This window comes from Coregonus clupeaformis, chromosome 3, assembly GCF_020615455.1.
Source record: "Coregonus clupeaformis isolate EN_2021a chromosome 3, ASM2061545v1, whole genome shotgun sequence".
NCBI classification, from domain to species: Eukaryota; Metazoa; Chordata; class Actinopteri; order Salmoniformes; family Salmonidae; genus Coregonus; species Coregonus clupeaformis.
The window spans coordinates 2,550,004-2,560,129 of record NC_059194.1 but is presented as its reverse complement, the minus strand read 5'-3'; the positions used below and the strand labels follow the sequence as shown (position 1 = coordinate 2,560,129).

The 10,126-nt window shown below is 44.0% G+C and overlaps 1 protein-coding gene across 3 annotated transcripts in view; it reads left to right on the top strand.

Moving 5' to 3' along the window:
- LOC121538992 (septin-8-A-like) overlaps positions 1-9,994 on the top strand; it is a 23,899-nt gene extending 13,905 nt beyond the window's left edge. Inside the window, exons 10-11 of one of the 3 annotated variants that reach the window (XM_041847171.2) lie at positions 2,349-2,378; positions 8,744-9,994. In XM_041847171.2, the coding sequence (XP_041703105.2) occupies positions 2,349-2,352 (4 nt within the window). In that variant the 3' untranslated portion in view covers positions 2,353-2,378; positions 8,744-9,994. Of the gene's footprint in view, positions 1-2,348; positions 3,182-8,743 lie in introns of those variants that run through there. The other 2 variants (XM_041847159.2, XM_041847161.2) reach the window with 2 other exon arrangements.
- The last annotated feature ends 132 nt before the right edge of the window (positions 9,995-10,126 follow it).

The following is a 10,126-nucleotide window of genomic DNA, read 5'->3' as shown; positions in this document are numbered from 1 at the left end:
CAGCAGACTGGGATAGGGAGAGATTGAATATGTCCGTAAACACTTCAGCCTGCTGGTCTGCGCATGCTCTGAGGACGCGGCTAGGGATGCCGTCTGGGCCGGCAGCCTTGCGAGGGTTTCGATCTAGATAACCAGTTTACTATAGCCAAGCTTTTAACTGATCAACACGCTATAGTAGCAGACACTAGAGCCCTGAAGCTCTGGCCTAGTGATCTGCTTGTCTCAATGGGGTCGACACTCGCACAGTTGCAGTCAGGAAGTGACTAATGATATAGCATTACAGTGCCAGGAGACATCTTGGCTTGGAAACTGTGATACGGAGGACAGATTGAGTCTGACATTGTGTTCCCAGACAGTGGGGGAGGTCACAGTTTGTCCTGTCACCGCCTGATGCTTGTGGTTCTGCGACACACACATACATACATACAGACACAATAACACCAGACCGCTTGATGCTTGTGTCTGCATAGTGTGACCTGTCAGTTTACATCTCATCTAGGCTAGGCTGGGTCACTGGTGTTTAGCTACACACAATATGAATTGATAGGGTAAAACCAGTATTTTCTCATAGCCTCAGTGTATGATAACGTACATATATTTTTATTGAACCTTTATTTAACTAGGCAAGTCAGTTAAGAACAAATTCTTATTTACAATGACGGCCTACCCCGGCCAAACCCTCCCCTAACCCGGACGACGCTGGGCCAGTTGTGCGCCGCCCTATGGGACTCCCGATCACGGCCGGTTTGTGATACAGCCTGGAATCGAACCAGGGTCTGTAGTGACGCCTCTAGCACTGAGATGCAGTGCCTTAGACCACTGCGCCACTCAGGAGCCTATGACTGGTGTTATCATAGAGGCTGTGGACTGTATGTGTCATTCACTGTTTGGGTGCTACCAGAGCCATATACTTGTCTGTGGGTGACGCTTAGATGGTTCAGAGTTAGACATCTTAGATGGTCACCTATTCAGTTCAGAGTTAGACATCTTAGATGGTCACCTATTCAGTTCAGAGTTAGACATCTTAGATGGTAGCCTATTCAGTTCAGAGTTAGACATCTTAGATGGTAGCCTATTCAGTTCAGAGTTAGACATCTTAGATGGTAGCCTATTCAGTTCAGAGTTAGACATCTTAGATGGTCACCTATTCAGTTCAGAGTTAGACATCTTAGATGGTCACCTATTCAGTTCAGAGTTAGACATCTTAGATGGTAGCCTATTCAGTTCAGAGTTAGACATCTTAGATGGTAGCCTATTCAGTTCAGAGTTAGACATCTTAGATGGTCACCTATTCAGTTCAGAGTTAGACATCTTAGATGGTCACCTATTCAGTTCAGAGTTAGACATCTTAGATGGTCACCTATTCAGTTCAGAGTTAGACATCTTAGATGGTAGCCTATTCAGTTCAGAGTTAGACATCTTAGATGGTCACCTATTCAGTTCAGAGTTAGACATCTTAGATGGTAGCCTATTCAGTTCAGAGTTAGACATCTTAGATGGTAGCCTATTCAGTTCAGAGTTAGACATCTTAGATGGTCACCTATTCAGTTCAGAGTTAGACATCTTAGATGGTCACCTATTCAGTTCAGAGTTAGACATCTTAGATGGTAGCCTATTCAGTTCAGAGTTAGACATCTTAGATGGTCACCTATTCAGTTCAGAGTTAGACATCTTAGATGGTCACCTATTCAGTTCAGAGTTAGACATCTTAGATGGTAGCCTATTCAGTTCAGAGTTAGACATCTTAGATGGTCACCTATTCAGTTCAGAGTTAGACATCTTGCATAAAGAAGAAGCAGTGGTTACATGCTTCTGTCTGTATTTCTGTCCCAGTGTCAGTCTGTCTATTGTAATGGAATAATGGTCTCTCTCCTCAGAGAGAGACTTGTTGGGCATTTAACTTCATAGAGTCTCAATGACAGGAAATGTTAAGCAGCACACTGATGAGGAGGTGAAAGTGTGATGACATGTGAGGAAATAGAAGGTTGACTATTGACTATGACTCTGCTGACTCCATAGACTTAGCTGATTCAGCAAGTTAATGTGTAGGTTATAGTGCCCTCTATTGGACAGTTCCCACATTTCACATTATAACCAGTTGATTTTATTAATAGAGAGAAGGTCCCTATATTCTTTGTGGTAAAATGGACGGATCATAAAACAGTTTTATTCAGTATGTAAAACTGAAACACCCATAATGTTGAAATGATTGGGATCATTGTTAACGCACCATTCTCAACCTAGTATTTATTTTGTTTTGCATACTATTTGTTTCTTATGATTTCCAACTCATCACATTCTATATATGTTTCTTTTACCATATTTTTGCCATATTTTCTTTCTTTCAGTTGATTCATGGCACCACAGCAACACCCAAGGTAACCAGGAATGTGTCTCTTCATCACCATGGGAACAAGGGACTATTCTATCTTCACTTTTATCTTCAAGGACTATTTCATTCTCAAATTGTGTGAATGGACCCAATGACACCTCTTTGACAATACATGTGAGAGAGCGAGCGAGAGCGATGTGTGTGATGATGAGCTGGCTGTGAGCCGCTGTGTATTCAAGGATCAGAAAGTGACCGTACACAGTGGACTTTATGGATGCGTCCCAAATGGCACCCTATTCCCTACAGTATACACGTCTTGTGGAGTCAGCATGGAGTCAGCACTGCAGATCAGCACTGGAGAGAAAGTCCGCGTCCCAAATGACACCCTATTCCCTATATAGTGCACTACTTTTGACCAGAGCCAAGTAGTGCACTATATAGGGAATAGGGTGCCATTTGGGCTGGTACCTTTCTCTCCAGTGCTGACTCCACAAGAAGTGTGAAAACAAAACAAAACCTGTGGACTCTGTTATGATAATTTAGCGTATGTTGTTTTACGTTCCTGGTGTGAATGTGTCCATCTACCATCGGAAACGTACATAGACATTAATACCAGGAAATGTAACACAGCGGAAACATGACTAGGACCATTTTACTGTTGCTAGGAAGAAAATATGTACAGTTCTAGCCTGGTTTCCAAACTGCTTCTGAAACAGAGCAACAGCTTGGGTTCCAGGCTAATATAGTTTGCCCATCATTGCATCAAATATTGACTGTGAACTGTGTGTGTGTGTTAATTTGTATGTGTGTATTAATTAAGTGATAATGCCCAAGAAGCAAGTTTTTTAAGGATATATTGGCACGGGTGTTGTTAGGCCCGAGACGAAGTCGACTTCGAGGGCATTATCACTTTTATACAACGGGTTACCAACATATTCAAATAATGATTTACATATTTTCATTAAAAATATATTTTGATGAATTTATTCATACTATTTAATCTTTCCACAAGATATAGTTGCTACCCAATCCGGCTGACGTAAAGTATTTTTGTTCTGTATCTATGGACGCGACACAGTCATTCGTTCTAAATGTTCCATTGCCATATTGGATGGCAACGTTCTTATCCCTTGCTCGCTAGCTAGCCAACTACGGCTAATTTACAGTCACGTAAAACAGGACAGCCAGAATAACAGCAAAGGAGCTGCATTTGCGTTTGTTTAAGGTGTTTCCTAGTAGCATTTATTTGGATCCATCCATAACAATTAGCTAATAATGCGCGATTTTGCCTGCCGTTGAAAATGTGCTCTCTCGTCAGGACAGAGTTGTTCAGAGGAGCTAGCCAACAACACAGCTAACACAATCACTAGCTGCATTTCGTTTCGTCTTACCTGTTTTCTACTGACATTTCTTTGTATATATCCATAAAAATTATGCCAGCTGATTCATGATTTCCACTGGCTGAGAAAAGCTGTCTGCCTGTCTGTCTCGTCCCGACTCCCGACACGTTCATTACTATGGGACAGCTGGAGATCGAATTTCAATATTGAAACAATGTTGCAAATGTCGAAGAGACAGACAGCAAGGTTTATACAAATCTCCGCTGTTGAAAACCAAATGCTAGTCTAAAGAAATGGGAGATAATGTCTAGATGGTTTTTATAGTGGAGATCAAGTTTATAAATTGCCTGGCTGGGCTGATGAGACAGTGGATTGTGCAGTGAGATGGAACAGAGTAAAAAAGGCATTTCAACGTCATAGATTTTGTCACGATCGTCGAACAGAGATGAGGACCAAGGCGCAGCGTTGCAGGCAAACATACTCTTTATTAGAGACACGATCAAAAACACCAAAACGAAAACGTGACAGTTCACGGTCTAACACAACAGACTAGAAACAAGATCCCACAAACTCTGTGGGGAAACAGGCTGCTAAAGTATGGTTCTCAATCAGAGACAACAAGCAACAGCTGAATCACGTTGCCTCTGATTGAGAACCACACTGGCCAACATAGAACAACAATACTAGAAAGTGAAACCTAGAACAAAACACATAGACTTTACACACCCTGGCTCAACATATTAGAGTCCCCAGAGCCAGGGCGTGACAGTACCCCCCCCTAAAGGCGCGGACTCCGACCGCGCCCCACCAAACTACCACAGGGGAGGGACCGGGTGGGCACTCCGCTTAGGCGGCGGATCCGGCTCGGGCCTGATCCCTGCTCCTCTCCAACCCCCAAAGTACCCCTGGTCCGGTCTGGCCCAGCTGGCCGGAGCTGGACTGCACACTGGTGGAGCGGATTGCTCTAGCTCCGGCGTGAAGCATCTGACCGGTGCCGGACCAGCCACCGGTGGAACAGGCACGGGCCGTGCCGGACTGACGACGCACACCACTGGCTTGGTGTGGGGAGCAGGAGCGGGCCGAGCCGGGCTGAGCAAACGCACCACTGACTTGGTGCGGGGAGCAGGAGCGGGCCGGACCGGGCTGACGAAGCGCACCACTGACTTGGTGCGGGGAGCAGGAACGGGCCGAGCTGGGCTGACGAAACGCACCACTGACTTGGTGCGGGGAGCAGGAATGGGCCGGACCGGGCTGACGACGCGCACCACTGACTTGGTGCGGGGAGCAGGAACGGGCCGGACAGGGCTGACGAAACGCACCACTGACTTGGTGCGGGGAGCAGGAATGGGCCGGACTGGGCTGGCGACGCGCACCACAGACTTGGTGCGGGGAGCAGGAACAGGCCGGGCCGAGCTGGCGACGCGCACCGTAGACTTGGTGCGAGTGGCAGGAACAGGCCGGACCGTACTGGGAACACACACCACTGGCCCTACGTGGGGATCAGGAACAGGCCGGACCGGACTGGCAACACACGCCAGTACCTCTCGCCGTGCCTCTACATCCTCCTTCCCCCTGGTGACCAGTGACTCCCGTAACCTGGCGGCCTCCTGCTGCCCCGTCGTCCACGGCGTTAGCCCCCCCCTAAAAAATTTATGGGCTTCACTCCTACCCGTGGACCAGGTCTCCATGCTTCTCGCCAGCCTTTCGCCCTTCTGCCTCCACGTCAAGCCCCTCTCTTCCTCACCCGGCTTGACCCAGTCGAGGAGGCGCTGGATATCCGCTAGGGATTTCCCTGGCGATGGCTCCTCGACCCGCTGCTTGGTCCAGTTCTGGTGGGATCTTCTGTCACGATCGTCGAACAGAGATGAGGACCAAGGCGCAGCGTTGCAGGCAAACATACTCTTTATTAGAGACACGATCAAAAACACCAAAACGAAAACGTGACAGTTCACGGTCTAACACAACAGACTAGAAACAAGATCCCACAAACTCTGTGGGGAAACAGGCTGCTAAAGTATGGTTCTCAATCAGAGACAACAAGCAACAGCTGAATCACGTTGCCTCTGATTGAGAACCACACTGGCCAACATAGAACAACAATACTAGAATGTGAAACCTAGAACAAAACACATAGACTTTACACACCCTGGCTCAACATATTAGAGTCCCCAGAGCCAGGGCGTGACAGATTTAGCCGGTGGTAACTTGTGAAATAGACACCAGCTGGAATGCGGTCCAGTATGTTTTGATGCTGTAGCTAGGTAGAGTCCAGTATGTTATGATGCTGTAGTTAGCTAGAGTCCAGTATGTTATGTTGCTGTAGTTAGGTAGAGTCCAGTATGTTATGTTGCTGTAGTTAGGTAGAGTCCAGTATGTTATGATGCTGTAGTTAGGTAGAGTCCAGTATGTTATGATGCTGTAGCTAGGTAGAGTCCAGTATGTTATGTTGCTGTAGTTAGGTAGAGTCCAGTATGTTATGATGCTGTAGTTAGGTAGAGTCCAGTATGTTATGATGCTGTAGTTAGGTAGAGTACAGTATGTTATGATGCTGTAGCTAGGTAGAGTACAGTATGTTATGATGCTGTAGCTAGGTAGAGTACAGTATGTTATGTTGCTGTAGTTAGGTAGAGTCCAGTATGTTATGATGCTGTAGTTAGGTAGAGTACAGTATGTTATGATGCTGTAGTTAGCTAGAGTCCAGTATGTTATGATGCTGTAGTTAGGTAGAGTACAGTATGTTATGTTGCTGTAGTTAGGTAGAGTCCAGTATAGTCTATAATAATAATAATAATAATAATAATAATAATAATAATAATAATAATAATAATTTATTACATTTCTATAGCGCTTTTCATAGAATATCAAAGCGCTTCAAGAGCAAAAAAATAAGCAAGCAATATATCATGACAGGTTAACCAATAGAGACCAAGTCTTTGAAAGCTGCATCCGCCGAAGATGGAGACGGTCAGTTCATGGCTTGAGTGGAGAGAGCTGGTCAGAGGATGTTAGATGATGGTGATGGAGTCTGCTGATGATCTTGTAGAGGGCAAATCTGGGAACCAGCCTGACTCTTATATCCACTGGACTTCTCCTCGTCCACTCTGTGTAACACCCACTTGGGTGACGCCTCAGCAGCTCTGGGCGCCAGAAAGCTCACCACACACAGTTCAGAATAGTAGCCAGTCGTCCTCACTACGAGCCTTCTGCCTCAGCATCTGCTGGATTCCTCTGTCTCCCATTCCTCTCACACCACTCCTCAAATTATGTTCTCAGAAGATCAGGAATTGGCGGCCAGGTGAACTAAAAAGCTGGTACTGCGTCCGGATGCATATTTCAAACAAAAACATTAGCCATTTAGTTAGCTAGCCAAGCCAAAATGTGTTAACCCGTCAGTCAATCTGCAAAGCTGTGGCTTAAAAACACCAGTTATATGCAATAAAAACGAAATGTTATCAAAAACAAAAGAGCTGATTTTAAAAATCAACAATTAAAAACACCTAAAAAATAACTAAATATGTACACATTTACAGGAGCTCTGTGCTTAGGCTGCTACTAGGTTGCCATGGCAACTATATTACGCAATAAGGGTGAAAGCGACCATTCTATACAATTGAATTGAATATGCAAAGGTAAAAGGGTAAGAGGAGCTATGGTTTACAGAGCTGAAGGACATGCCTCTGACTGTTGTTTTTTAAATCTCTGAATGGTGGGATGGTGGTCAATGTTCCTGTTAAAGGGGGAGAGGAGAAAACCTTTGTATGCCTTTTCATTCCAATAAAGAAATAAAAGGGAATTCACTTGGGACGTGTATGCATTGCTCTGGGACTTCAGAAGGCGAATCATGGTTTTATCAATGCTGTATATCTACAGCCTACAACGAATGTATAGATATAATTCCTGAGTTTTACCAGCCACACTGATCACTTATCTGTACTTTTCTTCTCTGTCCTCTGTATCACTTGCCTGACGACTCAAACGGAATTATTCCGCTGCTCTATCGTTCGCTACATACTTCAGTCTGAGACTGGCATCATTTAAGTAGTTTGTGGTGATGTCAAAATGAGGGATGTTGTACAAAACATAGTCATCAAAGATTGGATCGTTGATAATCTATCAAAGCCAATGACACATTTTCAAACCACCGCTTTACCCACGTGTGTTCTGGCTCTGGCCCAACCCATGGGTTTCGTGGGACCAATCAGATGGCCTAGAATTGATTTCCATTCTAGAAATCGTCAGATCCAAACTGATTGCGGAGAAGAATCTAACGTCTGTGGGTGTGGTGTAGCAAGGAGTTTGGGTAGCCAGGCAACTGTATTGCATGAAATGATGCAACCATATCCTACAGCAGCAGGCTTTATAGTAGGGCGGCTTAAAATTCCCAAGACCTGGTTGACTGTGGTGTTACCCAAGACCTGGTTGACTGTGGTGTTACCCAAGACCTGGTTGACTGTGATGTTACCCAAGACCTGGTTGACTGTGGTGTTTGTGGGTCATGAATTTTGTTTCCCAACCCTGCATTTCCCCCACCCATTACTCTACTCTGAATGTTTTATTTTAGCCTGAGTGCTAGTCTGTTTGTGCTATCATGCCTACTTCAGCATGTATGGCTTGACAATGAGCAGTGGAGTTGACAAGAGCACAAACAGATCTGTGACCAGGCTAGTTTTTATTTCTCCAGTAAGCCTGGGTTATCTGAGTTACATAAGGGAGATTGTTTTATTGTTTCCAGGTAATTAATCAGTGAATAGCAAGTGTTGTCATAGTATTAACCTGCTTCAATTGAGGGGTACTTATGTAATAAACAGTTAATCTAGGGATTGGCACATGCAAAATACTGGTCATCAAAATACTAACTTACTTATAGCCTACTTTTAGTCACACAATCATCATCTTCATGTCCATAAATGTACAGTACTCAATTCCCAGTGAGTATAGGGTTACAGAAAGTAGTATAGTTCATTCATCATGACTTTCCTGGGTATGCAGTGTGTATGCTCTTGTATGCTAGCCTGCCTGCTTGTCTCCTGTTCAAATCAATGACCTGACGTTTTTTCTTTTCTTCTCATAGCTTCTTTAGTCTTCCGTCTGCCTGCTCCCTAACATCAGGAAGGAATTTAAATTAGAAGACTGAATTTCTACCACGCCAAAAGGAGGGCTGTTCTATTCTTCCCCTATTGACAATTAACAGTCTATTGAGCTTACTATTTTTTACAGTGTGATTCAAAGCTACATTTTTGTAAAATGTGTGCCCTAAATGGCACCCTATTCCCTATACTGTGCACAACTTTTGACCTAAGAATCTGGTCAAAAGTAGTGCACTACATAGGGAATAGAATGCCATTTGGGATGGACCCCTTGCTGTGATGTGCTCTCCTTCCTGAACTCTTCAAGTTATGTTCCTACCTATACCTGGTCCCTGGAGTCTTCCATACAGTGCAGTCCAAGCTCAGCATATTATTACACACTTTCTCTAATACTTAGAAAGTGTATAGGCTATCTATAGGGCTATAAAGTAGTGCACTATATAGGGAATAGGGTACCATTTGGCATGCAACCTTAGTTCAATAAAAGCCGATGCTCTATAGCTCTAAAGCCCTCAAACTCAACTCTGGACCTCAAAGCCAGTTCCACAGCATTTTTTCATTGACCACGTTTACATTAGCACAGTATTATGGATAATATAGCTCATATCCTGCTTAAGGTCTTATTCAGGATAAGCTGTTTACATGCACCCTGGACTCATGACTATCATTGTGTCCATTAATAAACAGAATATTCCTCATTTAAGTATATGGGTTAAATGGAATAGTAACTGAAATATGGACACTGAGTGTAGGCCTATAACCTCATGAAGTGTAATATAATATTAACTCTTGCAGAATTATGCATGTCTTGCAGTGAAATTATACAACAAATGTTAATTTTGTCTTGGGAACAGGAGTGGAGAAATATGATTTCTTTCTTTCAGCATCTCTTGAGAAAATGCAAATGAGCCGTGTGATGCGTTATCTTTGACACTGTTATGCAAGCAGACAGTATTTCAACCACAACAAATATGCACCAAGTCGAACTGAAGTTTTATCAGAAACTTGTTTCATCGTTTTCTCAGGTTTTCATTTCCTTAAAACACTTCAAACTGATGACATGTTTTGGACATTTTACACAAGACCAAGCTTTCCACCATTTTGGAGTTATTGCGTTATTGCATGTCCCCCACCCACATTCTGGAATTACATTTTTGGCCCCCCCAGTTTTATAATTGGAATGTGATACAAAACAATGCAACGGTGTGCTTTAGGACCATGCGGACGCCTCCGAGCGTTTGGGTAGGCTGTTTGGAGTGTTTATGCCACTGGATTAAAAAAATACAAAAGATAATGTCCCCCCCCCACTTCTAAAACCAAAGTTGCGCACCTGGTTGTATTTATTGCCTTTGACTAGTGACTTGTCA